This window comes from Eschrichtius robustus, chromosome 3 (assembly GCF_028021215.1).
Source record: "Eschrichtius robustus isolate mEscRob2 chromosome 3, mEscRob2.pri, whole genome shotgun sequence".
In the NCBI taxonomy this organism is placed as follows: domain Eukaryota; kingdom Metazoa; phylum Chordata; class Mammalia; order Artiodactyla; family Eschrichtiidae; genus Eschrichtius; species Eschrichtius robustus.
The window spans coordinates 28,220,991-28,239,517 of NC_090826.1; the positions used below are offsets into that span (position 1 = coordinate 28,220,991).

General features: G+C 51.4%; 1 protein-coding gene across 1 annotated transcript in view; it reads right to left on the reverse strand.

The window, feature by feature from the left end:
• The window catches only part of DLGAP3 (DLG associated protein 3), a 39,141-nt gene extending 36,964 nt beyond the window's left edge, over positions 1 to 2,177 (reverse strand). Inside the window, exon 1 of the mRNA XM_068537867.1 lies at positions 1,080 to 2,177. Coding sequence (XP_068393968.1) covers positions 1,080 to 2,177 — 1,098 coding nt within the window. The remainder of the gene's footprint in view (positions 1 to 1,079) is intronic.
• Positions 2,178 to 18,527: the final 16,350 nt, after the last annotated feature.

Here is an 18,527-nt window from a genome sequence, read left to right on the forward strand (position 1 = left end):
TGATGCCTTGTCTATCCCACCTTTAAGTGGTGAGCTCCTCCCAAGCAGCGTCTGTGTCTTCATCTTTGTCTCCACAGCACCCAGGAAACGCTCACTGAATGAATGGATGCAGATTAACTATGCGGAACGTGGGTTTGGGGGATAACCCTAAGTCTACTGGACTTCTAGAACTTGTCTAGACTTTTCCTCCTAAAACTACAGCAGGGCTCAGGAAAGCGTGTCAGGGGATATGAGAGGGGAGCGTAAGGCAGAGAAGAGGAAGGTTGATGGCAAGAAGAGCCCCTGACCCCATCTCAGTAGGAAGACAGAGAGGGGACGGAGATGGATGAAGGCTCCATAAGAAGAAGGGGTCAGAGCTCTTAGCCTCACCTGCAGACACCATAGAGTTGGTAAAAGATGACAGGGACAGTGTGCTAGTTATCACCTGCACCATCCACTCTCAGGAAGCCCTGGCCTGCTGCTGTGTGTGGAGCTCAGACTTCAGTGTGAAGCCCAGCCTGGGGAAACCCGTAAGACAGGCTCCCAGGCTCTTCCACAGCCTCACGGGTGCCCTACTGCAGGTTCCCCAGAACGACAAACACCAGCAGAGGCACATTCTGGAAATAACTGACCTTCACATTCAAACAATATCTGGACCACCCAGATTTGGGTAGAAAAGAGGTCTGGAGAAGGCCTAGGGGCAAGAGGACTGCTTTCCAACTGCTGACCTCCAATCTTGGGGAAGCCACAGGCAGGGAGCACCGCACTGTCCTGTTCACTGTCTACTCTCAACCTCATCCCGCCTCCAGCCTCACAAGGCAGAGGCCAGCACGGCTCGTCCAAAACATCAGGTAAAGGAAAAGTCTTCCTGGCACTGACACACAATATCAAAATAGAAGGGCCCCTTCACTGCACAAACAGGGAAACTGAGGTCCCAAAAGGGGCTCAAGGCAATACAGTGAGGCAGGGAAGAGCCTCCCTGACTCCAGACCCTCCATCCTGGGAATAGCTGGCTCCCACCCAACCCTTTCCACAGCTCCCTGGGTGACAACACTGATGAGGGCTGAGGACCCTGTTTCCCACCCCCACCAAAGCCTCACCTGCAGATAGTGATAAGTCCTGGTTTTGGCCTTGGCCTCCGGACCCAGGAGCCCCTTGCCTGGCCCGGCCCCTGGGTATCCATCCCGGCCCTGGCTGACCATCATGGTATGCCAGGCACTTCGCTTGACCGATTGTCCATCCAGTGACATGGACATGCCAGTGCAGGCAAGACAGCGGCCTTCCGACCCGCCCGAGCGCCCCTTGAAGCTCAAGTCCCGGTAGGACCCATCTGGAGCCTCCAGGCAGAAGGGACCACCAGGCTCCCCAGGGGGCCGCCCACCGGCCAGGAAGCCGCTGTCACTGTCCAAGTTGTCATCGGAGCTCCACCAGCCCGCGGCCTTGGCCTGGTGCCGTCCATCCCCCTTGCGGTCCTTGCTCTTGCTCCTCTTGCCATGCCGGGACTGGTGGTGGTGGTGGTGGTGGTGATGGTGGTGGTGGGAGGTGTGGAGGCCTCCAGAGCCCGGGCCAGGGTAGCTGTCTCCGCCGGAGCCACCTCTGCCCTCAGCCTTGGGCCCATTATAGTCCCGCTTCCCTGGCGCCTCCAGAGAGTGGGACTTGGCAAACAGCTTCTGCACAGAGTGAACCAGGTGCCGGATGCGGCTGGGGCTCTCGCTGCGGGCCTCTGGGGTAGTGCCAGACCCTGGCCCGGGCCCGGCCCCCGCTGGACCTCGCTGGTATGGCAGCGTGTGGAAGCCATCTTGTTGAACGGGCAACTGCTTTTCAAACTGGTCCAGAAGTGTGGGAGGCAGGCGGGGGGCACCCTTGCCCTGTGGGTGGCCCACACAGTCTTCACAGGTGTCGAAGGGGCCCTGGCCAGGGTACATCCTGGGGAAGGTGCTGCTACCCCCCCCAACCCCGGCCCCTCCTGGCCCTCCCTCGGGGCCTGTTGATGGCCCCTCACTCAGGCTCAGGGGCCCTTCAGGAGAAAGGTGTCCCAGGCCAGCTCTTGGGGCACAGAAGCGGGGCTCGGTGGAGAAGGCCTCCCCGGAGCCCAGCAGGTATGGAGCCCTGGCAGCGGGGCCCACGTCCATATGCTGCTGGTCGGCAAAGCGGGCTGGGCGGGGATGGCTGCCTCGGTCGCCATGATAAGCCCTCATGGCCTCAGCAAGGGCTCTTCATAGTGTTGGGGGCCAGGCCCCAGGAACCTCCTGGGAAAATAGGGAGCAGTGGGATTAAGATTGAACAACAGGCCACTTCACCTGAAACTATCTTTTATTAGGTACTCTTATATGCCTTTAGGTAGTGCATACCAATTTAGTGTGATTAATTCTACCATCTTTCCACAAATGGGCTTAAAAGCCTTAAAACAGTCATACTAGACAAAGATGCTCACAAGGGCACAAAATAACGTCATCATTCATCAAATGCTGCAAATATGATAAATACTTATTCACAAGAGGAAACGCCCTCAACCAAATGGGTTTTTAAAAATCCTTGGGTAACCGAAAATAAAAAGGTACCAATACAGACATAAAAACAAGTCAAACATACTAGCCATTAGGTGAACTAGCTTTTAACAAGCTGACATGAGGCAAATTGATCCAGCACCACACCTGTGTCCCATCCCTACCCAATTCCACTGCTATGAAGAGTCAGGCCTCTGCGTCACAGCTCCCAGAAGCAATAACCAAAGAGAACACTGGACCCAAATCTACATATCTATCACGATTCTGCAGGAAAACCCCTCCGCTTCCTTCCACACCCAGCTCCTTCTATCTGGCTGTAGGCTTATTCTCCTTCCCCCCCACCCAGGGCTGAGATAGGAAGGGATAACCTGAGATGACTCCGCCTTCCTCTTCCGGGTTCCAAATATCCCCTGATGAAATTTCCCCTTTTGCCTTTTACCACCACCCCCATTCCAATGGAGGGGAGTCATGAAGGGAGGAGAAACATAAAGAGGAGGAATGCTGGCTATTCGAGCAGCATCTGAATCCTAAACTGGGGTTAGAACCCAGGAGTTCCTCCTCCCAGGAACAGTGGGCTGGCAGGGCAGGGGGGTGATGGAGAGAAAGCATTGGAACCAGTGCTCCTGGCCCCCATCCCAGGCTTGCCAAGACTACAGGACAGAGAGGTCAGCTCTCAGCAAGTACTGCCTCCAATCAGGACTCCAGAGCTGCCAGGACAGGAGCTACGGCAGGAGGGGGTGCCAGCAGGAGGGACAGGGACTGAGGAGCTGGCAGACGGCGCCCTCTCTCATCCCAGACCAGGCTCCTGGGCCATCTGCTGACTATGAGGTGATGACAGCCTCAAAGACTCCAGACAGCAGCACCTCCAAGGCTCTTCCTCCCTTCCTCCCCGCCACTGCCTCCCCATACCCACCATGGGTATGCCTTCTTCCAAATCCTGCTCACAGCTCATCTCTGAGCACTTGCTATGTACCAGGTACTGTGCATACCTAATAGTCTCTGATCCCACTGAAATCCTATGTGTAGACATTATCCACACTTACCCATGAGAAAATTGAGCTCAAAACGGTAAGGTCACAAAGCCGGTAAATGGGTGAGTCACTTTGAATCAAGATTCAAACCCAGGTTATTCTGATTTAAGAACCCCATCTCCCAGAGTCTCCTACTACTCACCATCCGGGTTGTCCCATCCTTGGTGTCAGGATTCCCACTGCCAGGCAGAATCCTAACTTCAGAAGGCTCAGGATCACTGGCTCCTGACCAAAAAGAAAAGGGTGGTAAGCAAAGAGGAAAAGAGATTCTCCTGGAGTCCTCAGAGGACCAGTCTCTGGCCTTGACAGTTTCCCTGCGCAACCCCCCAAACCGGGACTGATTGGATCCCCCATGATGCAGAGCCTTTGGACCCCCAGGGAAATGAAGTTGGCTTCATTATGCAAATGAATGCAAACGAGCTTACAGGTTGGACTACCTCCAACTGCAGGTGTCTGTGTGATCTGTCCATGGTGCTGAGCCACTGCATTTTTTTTCATTGCTCTCAAATATGATTCCATTCCACAAATATTTGTTGAGCAGCTACCATAATAAGACTCGGAATGAGAAGCGTATAGAGGTGATTTAAGTGTGGTCCCTGTCATCGAGAGGCTTGTAGTCTAACAGGGGAACAATCTCTCACGTGATAGGGTTATTTTAGGTCCCTGTATTTTTGCACAAGCTGCTCCTTCCTCCTAGAATCTCCTTTCATCCACCTTCCAACCCAGGCCCCTGGCTAACACTTATTCATATTAAGCCCACCTTCCCTCGAAGACTTTTTGTGCTCTTATTCTGGGTTATGCCTCTCTACTGGGTTTTTATAACACCCTGGGCTCCTCCCATGAAAGCAGCTATCACACTGCACTGAAATTGTCTGTTTCAGTTTCTGTCTCCCCAGCTAGAATCTGGTCTTCTGCAGGGTAGGAACCAAACTCTATTTATCACTGGATCTCCAGCACCTAACTCGGGGCTTTGCCCAGAGCTGGTACTTAATAAGTGTTCGCTAAGTAGATGAATAAATGACTGTGCTGGAAAGAGGTACCAAAATGTCAGGCCAGTTAAGATGAGGGCAAGAGCAGATCCAATAGAGGGAAATTGAAGAAGACTTCCCAGAGAAAAGTGTGTTTAAGATGGAGAACAAGATGGCTGTGTGTAAGGGAGAGAGAATTCCCACTGGAGGGAACAGCAGGCACAAAGGCAGAAGAGGTGGGCAAATAAGGAATTCTGAGGCACGGGTTGAGAGAGTTCCAGCAGACACTGGGGTTTGGAAAACACTGGGAAGAGATGGGAGAGAGTCAGAAAGGAAGACGACTCTGAAGTTTGCAGCAGCCGTGACTGGAAGACTAATGATGCCATTATTAGACACAGGGATGTCAGGAAGAAGAGCTAGCTTTGCAGGCATGATTAATAGTAGTGGAAGAGACACAGTCAGACAACAAGAAGAACTTCCTGACCCTGAGGGATGTGAGACAATGAGGAAGATTGTGAAGTCTCCTGGGAATCTTCCATAGAGGGGAAGGTAGGACATGCCCAGCCCCTGTCCCACCCTATGGCCTGGGCTGGAGAAGATGTTCATTATCTTGCCTGGAGGGGAACTGGGGTGGGGGGCACCTCACATATATCAACTGCCTGGCTCTAGATGACAATTCTCTTCCTTTGCCCCTCTCTGGGGAAGCAGACCAAAATGGCCTCTCAAGCAGCTATTGGGAAAGCACCTAGAAGCATCTCCCCACCTTGGAAAGAAGCTTTGATAGCTTGGTCTTTCATCCATGGCATGGTCCTCCTCTTCCTGCCCCAGGCAGGACCCATGTCTGAGACTCACAGCACAAAAGGCCACTTTGACAGAAACCCAGACCATCCCATTTGCTTTGTTTGTGGCCACATCAAACCTGGGAATGTCCACACCAATGGTGGGCATTCCCAGGTTTCCCCCCTTCCTCCACCACCACACAGGTGCTGCTGCCAGCCCTAAACCTTCATCAAGATCTTATCAGTCTCTTTAGCATCAATCCATGTCCTCCCAGCTCTAGTCTCAAAGGAGATGGGCCCCTGTGTTTGTTCCTCTCCAGACAGACCAGCCCCAACTCCCTTACCCATGTCCTACAGGGCAGTACTCGCTAGCGGAAAAAGCTCAAGCCCTGAGACCAGAAAGTGTGTGACACTAGACAAGTGACCCGCCCTCTCTAAGCCTAATGATACCTGCTCACCTATCTCCAAGGATTTTAGTATCAAGTGATACAAAACCACTCTGTAAACTCTAAAAGAGTACGCAATATAATCCCACATGTGAAGCCTTCATTTTGGATTTGCAAAATCCCCAGTGTCCAAATATTAAACAATCCAATCAAATCCAAATTACTGGGAGAAGAAGATATCCAATTTATGGATTTCCTAAAGAGAAGATTTAATTGATATAGATTTAATTATATAAACTTCCTCCTATATATCACAGTTATGATCACATACCTTCTGCTGCCACCCCATTACTAAACATAATCCACAGGCAGGAAAAACAAGCGAGGAGGGGACTAATAATTCAATCCATCGCCAAGTCCTATGGATTTTGCTTCCTAAAAATAGATCTGCCCACTTATTTCCATATCCACCAAATCACTGTCGGCTGACTAGCCAAAACTCATTCTCAACCTCCTTTCCCCTTTCCCAGCCTCCCTTGTACCTAGAAGCCACATGATTCACTTGTAGCTAATGATATATACATAAAAATTTGATGAGGGATTCTGGGAAAGATTTTTGCCTTTATAATAAAAGGGATGGGGCTTGCAAGTACCATCCTTCCTCCCTTTCTTTTCAACTTGAATACAATCATGATGCCTGGAGCTAGGGCAGCTGTCTTGCCACCATGAAAGGAAGGCCTAGAGAATCACAGAAATGCTGACCCTGGAGCCACTGAGCCATGGCACCAAAATAAAGCAGTTGCCTTCCTCCAGGCCTAAATGCAGGAAGGAATAAACTCCTCTTTATTTAAACCACTGTCGGCCAGATTTTCTGTATTTGCAGCAGAAAACACTGCTAACAAATCCAACTACCTCAGAACATCATCTCCTGCCTGGACGTCTGCGAAAGCCTCCTAAATGGTCTCCCTGCTTCCGCTCTTACCCGGCTCCAATCCAAATGATCGTTTGGAAACACAAATCTGATCATGTCACTTCTGTGGTTAAAACTCTTCACTGGCTTATTGATGTTCTTAGGATAAAATGCCTTAACCCATCCAACAAGGCCTGCAGGCTCCGGCCCTTCCTGGGCTTCCAAACTCTGCTCACAACACGCTCCCCCTTGCTTCCTCTGCTCCAGCCAGGCCAGTCTTTCTGCAGTCCCATGATCTCTCCCATCACGGGGCCTATTCCCCCCACCCCCGTCCAGAAAGCTTTTCCCGTCCACCTCTGCCTTGCTAACTCCTACACGCCCTTCAGATCTCAGCCCGGTTGTTGCTTCCTCAGGGAAGCTTTCTCTGGCCTCCCTGACTAGGTCAGATCCCCCTGCTGTTTGCTCTCAAGGCACTGTGTACCTCTACAGCTCTTCTATCATTACCATTTTCAATTTGTGTGATCCAGAAATTGTCTGTCTCTCCCATTAGCATGTAAGCTCCATGTAAGTGCAGGAATTTCATCCATCTTTTTCACTGCATTATCCCCCCCACTCCTATAGAACAATGTTTGGTAGATGGCAGGTGTTTGTTGAGTGAATGTGAGCCTACAAAGAACAAGATCCTTTCACTTATGACATTTTAATTCCCACAACTATGCCAAGGGATAGATATTATCCCCACCTCCCAATTTACAGAAGAAGAAACTGAGGCTTGGAGGGGCTGACAGTCCCAAGGTCATACAGTTGGTGACAAATCCAGAAGTCAAACCCAGTGTAGTCTCACGCCAACGCCTTAGCTTTCCTCCTACCTGTGCTGCTGCTCAGGGAAGCCAAACGGATTAAACACCCTTCCGAAGGAACACAGTAATGAATTTGTTTTTTGTTTTCTGTTTTTTAAAAAGGAAAAAACAACTAAGAACCGCACCCATACCACACACTCCAGAGGTAACCAAAGTGTGGTTTAGCCGTTTCCCCTGAGTGGTGAGTACTGAATTTGTTCCAAGTCCAAGGTCAGATAAGTACAGAATAAAGGAAGCTCCCTGAAACCCTCTGACAACTCTGGGCACATAGCACGCTGGTGCTACTTTTCCCCGTTTTATTGCACCAAGTCATCTATCTACTATCCCAGGCCACCAGCACACAGAGAGCTGCCCAGATGGTGAACCTCTGAGCCCAGGGAAGCAGCTGCTTTTGCAGTTGCCTGTAGCTGGCTAGGAAGTGGGGAGTGAAGGAGGCTAGGAGGGTGCTGTGTGTGGCACATTCTCTGATGCAGCTCGCATCTATCTGGGATTGGAAGAAGTGGCACACATGCCGTCACCGAGAAATTACCCAATTTAGCACCAACTACACAATCCAGCAATTAGTTTCTTAAACCGGAACTTGCTGGGGGCTGCCAGGCTGGCGGAGTTGTTGTTACAAATCTCACTGGGAAACCAGCTGTGTAATTCGCCAGGAGGTTGTCACTGCCCCAAGCAATTACCTTCCAGAAAAACAATGGAAAATGGAGGAAGGAAAAGGGCTGCAGAGGAGAGAGTCACAGGGGTTTTCTTGTCCTCTCTCCCAGGACCCTGCGCAGCCAAACCAGCTGATTTTCCTTTCTTGAGACCTAGGTGACTCCCAAACTCCCTGGATCAAAGCAGTTATTGGTATAGCCTCTGTTGTCAGACTCTCCGGGTTCAAGTCCCTTTCCATTCACTTACTAGCTGTGTGTACTTGGGCAGGTGACTCACCTCTCTCTGGCTATTTTCTCTTCTGTACAATGGGGATAATATTAGCACCATCAGAAAGGTATGAAGGATGTGATGGTTAACCAGGTAAAGCATATAATACTGCACCTGGCACACGGTGAATCCTCAATAAAGGTAGCTATCAGTAGTTGCATTTTCATTTTTATGACTTCCTCCATTGGTTTACAGTGTGACCTTGAGTAGGTCACTTAGTATCTCTGGGACAACTGTATAAGACCAAAGGTATTCTACTGGAAAAAAAGCAGTTCTTACTCAAGATTGCCCACACCTGGGCAGCCAAGGCTCAAGGTGCCTTCGACAAAAGCCAGGGTCTCAGAGGCTGACACAAAGTGATACTTTGGGCAAAGATAAAGATTTCAAAAATCAAATATTAACTGCTTCATGCCTTCCCCCAAGAAGCTGTCTGGAAGAGCTACAAGCGGGACATGATGGTCCAGATGGCAGCAAAAGGGTACAGTTGCTCTCTTGCTGTGGATCAGCCTTCTCTAGTCCCCTCACACTGGAGCCTCTGAGGTCATCCCCTCACCAGTTCCAACATAGCAGAACCTACAGCAAGTGAGGCCTGGAATTCATTTTGCTGCTGTAGGCCCAGGCTCCTCCACACCTGTGGGTGAGCTACGTGTGCCCTTGGGACTTCAAAGTTTCAGGCATTGCCTTCCCATCCCCTTTCCCTGTGTCAACCTAACCAGGGTGGCCAAGATTCTGCCTCAGTTTCCCTTTCCAGTCCTCCTCCACCCCCTATCCTGACAGCAGCTCCGAGGCTGGGGCTCCGTCCACGGTGAAGGGGCCAGCTAGTGGGGGGCCCTAACACAGAGCCTCTGACCTGTAGCCCACACTCCCATGCCCACCGATAGGAAGTCCTCCTCAGCCCCAGCCTTTTCCTGCATCCAGGGCTGTCCGAGCCCCCTTGACCATTTCAGCACTGGCTTTTCTCAGCTGCCTTCGGCAGGATCTCTGCAGCTGGGCTGGTTTCCTCACCCCTGGCCTCTTGCAACCTCGCTACCCAGCTCTGTCACTGAAGACGCAGCAGGCCTCGTGCCCAGCCCCCACCCTTAGGACCCTAGAAAAGCCTTCTCTTCCTCTCACTGCCCCAGAAAGCGGAAAGAAGGAAGGGGGGACAGAACAGGAGGGAGGTTTGGGACCTTTTTCATTCACCTTTATTACTTTATTTAATCAACTCTTCCTAGGGGTTTAGGGTAGGAATTTTACAGAAAATGGGCTTACTGCTCCAAAACACTTGAGACACAGGAAGATCCAAGTCTATATCCATCTCCTGACCCATTGGACAGTGCTCAGCCCGTGAATAACCCACACTACCTATAATCTCTTTGAAAATCCCACCTCAGGGGGCTTTGTACTTGATGTTCTCTCTGCTGGAACACTCTGCCCCAGATATTCCCATGGCTTCCTCTGTCTCATCTCTCAGGTCTCAGCTCAGAGAGGCCTTCCCTGACCACTCTCTAACTAAAGTCGAACTCCATCCCCCAGGAACGCTCTACCTCACCCGGTTTCATTGCCTTCATAGCACTATTGCTCTTTGAAATTATTCTCTTTATCTATTACATGTTTATAGTATGTTTCCCCGTAGCAGAATATAAGCCCCAGGAGGGCAGGGATTAAGTCTGTCTTATGTGCTGCAGTATCCTGAGTGTCTAGAACGATGCCTAGCACGAACAGGTGCTCAAAAAGTGTCTATCGCATGAATGAATGTCGTCACTTTCCACTCTACTCCTGTGCCCAGCAGCCCACAGAAAGGACCTCTGCTCCTTTCCCTCTAAGGGCTCTAGAGAGCCCCTGGAGGATTTGGTATTCGAAATCCCGCCACCAAACCCAGCCCTGTTCGTCACTGTTTATCTAGCCCCTCTCAACTGGCAGGTAAAGATGGTTCTTTTCCAGCCACATCTGGGGCTCTCTAGGTGTGCCCCTTTGCAGAGTTCAAGGAAGGCAGCGAGGGGGAAGAGGAATGAAGGGGGGAAGTTTACACTCCCCACACTGCAGAGCAGGAGGAGGAGACCGTGAGGAGGGAATCTCCCAGCCCCAAGTAGGTCTCTTCCTCCAGACTCTCTGGGTCCCAGCTTCTCTCCCAGCTGGGGCCATATAGCCAAGAGGCACCAGAAGCAAAGTTCAGGCTTCTCCAGGGCTACCAAATGCCCTACGGGATACAGTTCCGCCTGGTCAGCCTCACCCCTCGTACCCCCTAGCTGCAGCCACAGCCAACGGCTTTTGGCCCATTCTTCCCTTTCTGTCAACTGATCAGTCCTCAGGTTGCTCAGCCTGTTCATGCTCCGCCTCCTGAAGCTCTCCAGGAGTCTTCTTTGGGGAAGTCATCCCAGCCAGCCGCTGAGAGGCAGGATCCCAGGACTAGACTCTTATAGGACCCTGGTCAGGGACGGCTAACGAGAGAGACTGTGGGTTATGGGCCCCAAGTTACAACTGTTTGGGTTCATGTCCCGGGTCCACCAGTTACTAGACATGTGGCCTTAAGGAAGTCCCTGCATCTCTCTCTAGTTCAGTTTCCTCACCTTTCAAATGGGGGCAAGCCTAGTTCTTTTCTCACCATGATGTCATGAGGATTAAGGTACTGCAGGTAGAATAGCACAGTGCTGAGGGTTAGCTCCTGACAGCCAGGGAGAAACCACTAAAACACGTGCGATCTGGGAGCAGCGCCTTTGAGAGGGTTTCTCAGACAGCCTCAGTCAGAGGCTGTAGCCATACCTGACTCAGGTATGGATCAGAGATCCAAAACTCTGAATACTCATTTGTTTCATGTTTCACCCAGGACTTTCTGTTTGCCTAGGTTCCTTTTGAAGACCTCCCACCCCTTGAGCATGCTGAAGACAGCAGAGCAGCTCTGGTGGCCAAAGATGACGGCATCTGAGAGAACTAGACGCCCTTGATTTGTAGACCCCACTGATCCCCGCAGCCAGGGCTGGTGGTCTCTCTTCCAACTCCAAGGATCTGGGAGGGAAAGCCCAGTGAGCTTATTGCTCGGTATTGAAAAGACAATCATCTGCTTCCAACCATTTCATCTCAGCCTACCTGCATGACCATGAGTCTCAGTTTTGTCATCTGTAAAATAGGGATAACAATACCTACCTTCTAAGGTTGTGGCAATGAGTAAATAGGCTGATCTGTTCAAGGCAACTGGCACATATGTTTCCACACGTTGGCTTCTCCTGACTTGAGCACCCTAGTGCCTTCTTTTATTTGTATGTGTTTGATGAGATTTGGGCTGATGCTGCCCTGGCCTCCAGGATGCTGCCAGACCTGTGTCTTCTAGGGCCATTAGAAAAGAGCAGGTAGAATCCCAAGTCCACGGCAAGGGTCCCCTGGGCAGCAGCTTCTCAGCCAGGCCAAGCCTGTGGCCTGGGCTACTCTCTGGCCCAGGTGTCTTGCTGCCCCGTGAAGCCTGCCTCCTGGGTTGGCACACTGTCCTGAAGCTCTCTGTGAGAGGTGGGACCAGGATTGCCTGCACCAGGGCCTGTCTTCTCTGGGCCTCTCCTACAGGGAAGTCAAGCACAGAGTCGGCCCCCAGGGGACCCAATGAGGGCTAGTTGGTTGGCTAACTGCCAGGTTGACGTGGTGGCACCTCCCTCCCCTCTGCTCTGCCTGATCCTCCCCCAGAATCCAGAGTATCTTAATCCCTGCTCCCCTCGCTGGACTTCTGGGCTTAGCAGGAGCTAGGACCACAACGGGAGAGAGTATGGGGAGAGGAGTCAGCACAGACTATGAGATTCTTCCGTATGGAAAGCCTGTCCTCCCAACTTTGCCTCTGACGCAGTTCAAGTATCCTCTCTTCCAAGAAACCTCACCTAAGCGTGCCCTCCTCATCAATCCCAGAGCAAAGCAGTTGCTACCTTCTCTAAGGTCCCATACTTCAACACAGTAGGATAAATATTTGTTTGCAGGCTGTGAGCTCCTTGAAAACCAGGATCCATCTGATCTATCTCTGTATAAACAAAACCTGGCTTATAGTAGATGCTCAATAAGTTCAAGATCAGTAATTGAGCCATCAAGAAGTAGCACCCCTCTGCTGGTTGTGGGAGAGAAATAGGGAGAGAAACGGGAGGAGGCATGAGCGAAATGACTCCCTGCAGCTGGACCAGAACTCTCCAGCAGGCAGAGCTGGACCAGTGTGACGTGGGTTTCCTGAAGAGCTGGGAGTGTCCTGTCCGGGGAGGCATATAAGCTGAGGTTGGAGGACCACTTTGGAGGATGGTATAGGATGCATTCAAGCACAGAACACATTTCAGATCATACACCCTCTGGTACCTTTCAACTCTGAAGTGTAAGGCTCAGCTCTTTGAACGCCTACAACTGAACAGGCACTGTGTTAAGTGCTTTAGATGTACTTCTTTGTGTAGGCCTCGCAACCATCCTTTGCAGTAGGTGCCGTTATTATTCCCATTTTACAGATGAGGAAATTGAGGCTAAGAAATGCAAAGAAAATTGCCCAAAGTCACACAGGTGGTGGAGGATTTGAATCTGGATCTAGTCCTGGCCTGACACTCTCAACCACTAGGAGACCAAGCCTTGGCAGGTCTAAAGGAGCATCTCTCTCTGACCAAACTGGTCTGATGAGGTCACCAGGTGGACCCTCAGTGTGCCCTGATTCATCACTCAGCCTCAGGAAACCTCCACCCTTGCCATCCCTCCCTTGCACATGGGCATCCGGTCCCAAGACTGCTTATTCACAATTTAACACACGTGTTCTCCAGAAGCAGATTACACAGCGATGCAGGCTCATCCAACGCAACTCACATGGCATTTGTCCTCAAATAGCTAGTCATCGTCACATAATGTGCACAGATATATACAAACTTGTTCCCACAAGGGTTCACACGCACGTGCATTTTCATCCAATGGACATTGATGCTTGTGCACACAGAAGCTGCACAGATACAAAACCTCACATACACATTCACATATTTACCCCCACACAACAGACATACATGTTCATTTCACATCACTTAGGCACCCACATCTGCTCAATGTCATACACCAAATCCTCCCCCAACAAGAACTTTATCCATTGTTCCCAGATCCAGTACTAGGCCCAGGTGAGCAATGAGGCTGCCTCCCTCTGGGGTTGGCCAGGCAACCCAAAGATCGGGAGATGGTTCAGCCTGCCTGTGATGGATGGAATTAATCTACTGAGCTGGAGAAACTAAATAATTAAATCCCTAATCACCCCCCCAAGCCAGCCCAAGCCAATATAGCTGAGGGAGGGAGGGGGCTCTGAGGCCCAGACCAATATCCTAGAGAGGAGGAGGGGCTTGGGAAGACAGGCATAGACAGAACCCTCTAGGAGGGTTCTCTGGAAGGCAGACAGACAGACATGGTTCTCCAGTGCTACCGGCTCTCCCTTTCCACATGGAAATGGAGCAGCTTGGGAAGACAGCCCACCACCACCCACTAATACAGAGTGAGAGGAGGGGTACAGTCCTCCTCCCACCCTCCCCAGAGTCCTTCCTGCCCCTCCACGGTGTGCGTCCTAGGAGTGTAAGGGGATGGCGGACAGGACACTCAAAGTGCCCAGGACCATGGCTGTCAATGGGGACTGTCAGCCCAAAGGGGAGCTGACGTAAAATCAGGCCCTGGCCACCCCTGGAATAGGCCCCTCCCCTGCCTGGCGCAGATGGCAGGGAAGGACCCTCCACACAGGTGCACCTGCTTCCCTCAGGAAGTGGGTCCAGCACGTGACTAACAGGCTGAGGATGGAGCAGAGGCCTGGGCAGGGGGGCTCAGGGAATGAGCCTGGGAACAGGCCCCAGTCCGATTGGCTGAAAAGTGGGTCATTTTCCTTTTGAAAAATAGTGAGAAAATGGAGAAGTAGGTCGGGCTCTCATCCCCTCAGCCCCAGGCACCATCCCGGACTTGTGGGGTGGGGCGAGAAGGAGAGGTCTGCACATGCCAAAGCCCCATCTCCCCCAGGACTCCACTGGGGGGGCCCCCAGCACAGGAGGCCAAGGTCGTCATCACTCAGGACGCCCAAGGACACGCACTCTCTGAGGCCAGGCCGGGAGCACGAGCCCCACCCTGCCCTGGGGGCCCTGGGCCAAGCTGGAGGGATGGGGGCTCCCGCGTGCAAGACCCTGAGGAGCCCCCTCCCATCCTCCTGTCTGTTGTGGTGCCTCCTCTCCTCTCTTCTCCTCCCTTTCCTCGTCGTCCACGTGGGCAGAGTCGTTGCCATGACACCGCGGGCAGGTGGGCGGCTCTGGCGGCTCTTTCGGCCCAACCCCCACGCTCAGAGCCCAGGTGGGAGGGGAGCGGCGGCAGCGCCCCCGCCCCTGGTCCAGATGAGAGGAGAGATCGGCAGAAGGTCCCCATCACACACCGCGGATCCTGGAAGGGGCTCTAGCTCTTGGAAATGAGGCAACCTAGCTCTTGGAGGGGTTGCGGAGGATCTCTCAACGCGGATTTTAGGCCTCAGGGCCCGCCCCCTAGGCGGGTCAGGCAGCGGCACGAGCGGGGCTGACCCACAGTTCCCACCTCTTCCTCCTTTTCTCACCAGCCCGCCTCCAAGCGTTCCCCAGGTACTAAGTTTCAGTCACTTCACCCTAGAAGCTGAATGGTCCCGCCTGAGGTCCTGCCTCAGTTCCTCATTCTGCAGCACAAGCTCAAGCCGCTATGCTCTTTCCTTAGAGAGGAAATCAGACAAAGTTGAGCCTCTCAGAGAGATTCCTCCCCTACCGCCAAAGCCCCAGCCTGTCCGCTAGAAATCGGGTCCCAGTTCCCTGGGTGTCCCCACATCCCGGAACTCACACACCCTAGGGGGGAACCACTCACTCCTAAGTCCAGACTTGGTCAAGGCACCCACCCGGCTAGGAAACGGGACCAGAGTGGAACAGGGAGAGGAGGGGGGGCAGGGAAAGGTGAGGGCTAGGAAGTGGACGCTGCCTGAGGATGCTGTCCTGCCTCCCACCACATCTGGCCTCAGGAAGTCTGGGCCGGGCCTGAGCTCCTCACCGGCTCTGAGCACCCCTCTCACGGTCCACGTGCCTCTCCCCGTGTGTCTCTAAGGCTCTGTGACTCTGACTTCCAAAGACCCTTTCCACCGTTCAGCGCCCTGTGCCCTATCCTTATTCCCTCAGGCAGGAGCCCTGCATCACTGACCAAATGGAACCTTCCTGGCAGCCCTTCGCAGCCTGGCTGACAGGGGTAGACATACGTGGGGTGGTGGTGAGAAGATCCCAAAGGAAAGGAGAGCATCAACCAGGGTTAGCTGGAGGCTGTCCCGCTTGTCACTGGGTGTTCATGACATACATACCAATTTATATACAAAGACACTTTTACTTTCTTCCTTAGCCTTCCGCGACTAAGACAGTAGATGTCACTGGCTAAAATATGACATGTGCACACGTGTGCCTGTGTGTGCATACATGCGCGTGTTGGTACACTGTATCTCCCTTTCTCCACCTCCACTCCCAATGTTCTCCATCAGGCTGCCCTCATCCTAAGTTCTCACTAAAGCTCTTACAACGGGTTCCTAACTGATCTCCCTGCCTGTATCTTGGCCCAGCCCGATCCACTCTCCTCACTGGCTGCCAGTGCGATCTTCCTAAAATCGGTTTATTCAACAGATATGTATTGAGTGCCTCCAAGCCAGGCACTCCTCTGGACACAGTAGGTACAGTAGTGAACAAAACATTCTCTTGCTCCATTCTCATGAAGTTTCTCTCCTAATGGACAAAGAGATGATGAACAAATATATGAAATAATGGAAGTGGTAAGTGCTGAATTTTTTTTAAAAAGGGGAGGTGAGAGGACAGCATGACAAGGGGCTATTTAAGATAGACTGTGGGGGAGGCCTCTCCAAAAAAGTGACTTCTGAGCAAAGACTTGAATCAAGTGAGGGAGCAAGTCATGTGGGTATCTGGAGGGGAGAGCATTTCAGGCTGAGGGAAAAGCAGAGGCCCCCAAGGTGAGGCTGTGCTCAGCATCTTTGTGGAACCGAAGGGAGGCACTTGTAGGGGTGGCATCTGAGATCAGGGAGGTCACTGGAGGCTATTTTACACACAGCACTTATGTCACTCAGACCCCACTAAGCACTTAGGATTTCACTCTGAGTGAGATGGAAAGCCATTGGAAAGGCATGATCTCATCTTATGCTGGCTGCTTCTGTGGGGAGACTCTCCGGAGGAGGGGATGGCAAGGGTGGAGGTAGGGAGACCAGTTGGGACATTTCCTGTCACTAAACCACCTTTTCCTGCCTCTGCCCACCTGGTGAACACCTGTTCAAGCCTTGGCTCAAAGGCCTCCTCTTCTATGGATCCTTCACCAAACCCCTCCCTTCCATGCTCCAGAACTGACCAAGCCCTCCATAGGCCTCCACTTTCCCCCCATGAACACTTAGGTCCTCCTACTTTCCTGAACACTCTCCTTACTTGGATCCAGGTCTTTTACCTTCTCTAGACTGTAAGTTACCTGAGGTCAAGGACCATCACCAGTGTCCAGCACGGTACGTGGCACATCACAGACATAAAAAAACACTGGCTGAATGAATGGATGAACTGGGGGAGGCACATGTGATGGAACAGGGACAATTTGTAGGCTGTTGTTAACCTGGGTGAATGAGGTGCACGTGTATGTCGTCACGGGTGGCAATCAGGCCAGTATTAACACATGTCCACATATTTCTTCTACTCTGTCTATATGCATATATGTGTTAGCATGTATGTACATGTCGACAAATCCCTCCATTGGTATGTACATTCCTGTAGATTTTTCACGTGTATATATACATTTTAGAAAGTGCATTTATGTTCAGATATGCATATTAAGGCATAGACAAGTAATGCACACATATCCATGCACACACGCACATGTGTGACGCGGATGCACACACTTGGGCCTCCCTAAAAATCTCTACCCCTTTCATCCACTAAGCCCAGCTTGTTCTGCTTGATTCTTGAAACTTCAGTGGTAACGTTCAAGCTCCCAAACTCTTTCCCCTACATACACCCCTGAGCACCATAGCATCTGATCAACCTTGAGCTCAGCTCCCTTTCTCAGCTGTCCCCAAGGCCTGTACGGTTTTCTCCTCTGCAAGCTCCTTTCATACGGATGGTGGCAGGGAAGAGTTGGGTCCCCATGAGAAGATAACTTGAGACACCTCGAGGAGCCTGGTTTTTGGAAAAGAGCCACAGGCATGAGAGTGGATCAAGTTCAAGCCTGTGTGAAAACAACTTTTGGACAGCCCCAATGTTTAGTCAGAATCTCTCCGTCTCATTCTTTCTGTCGCATTTATTCACATGAATGACTCAACTTATGTACACATATTCACATGCTGTTAATTCATGTGCCCCCACATACGTGCTCACATGCATACTTACACTCACATATATGTATGGTTGGGTGAGCACCCTCCCACACACGGGTTTAAGTAATTGCCTTTATAGTCACATATATACATAGACGCATACATAGTCATACATACATATACACATGTATACATATGTCCACAAATACACAAACTCATAAACGTGTTTGTACCCATTCATACAGCATACTCACACATACGTATGGACATATACACGGTCACATACACACTCACAGGCAGGAATACAATGCACATGCACTGGAATAGCAGAGATGTGCACAAAGCCAGGAGTCCGTATTCTCCCAAGTGACATCACAAGTTTGCGTTTGCTCTCTCCTCTTGCCAGTCTCCCACTTCATTTTGGAAAGTTATTCCTATTATCAATAGGATATGCCCCACTCCTGGATATACTCCATTCCTACCCACTCAAAGAAAACAAAATTCATTCCAAACAAGGTCTCTGTCATCCCCTTGTCTCATGCCTGGAATAACCAGTATTTCCACAGACAACCTGGGAGGCAGGGAAAAATGGAGTAGGTATACCTCAGAATAGGTGCACCTTTTTCCACCCAACAGGCAGCCCCCACCTCCCATATATATACAACTTTTTAATTCTAAAAGGGGAAGTGAAGAGAAAATATCAAGGCCAGAGTTCTTCCTCCCAGTACCTCTGGGTATGGTCCACGGCTCCCAGACTCCAAAACAGCTATTGGGGCGGAGGAAGGAACAGTAAGAAAATTATCTCTGGGCCTTAAAACTTCTTGGGGATGCTTCTCTTCTTCCCTAGAGGGCAGCTTCACGATGTTCAGTGAACCCCTCCCACCCCAGCCAAGGACC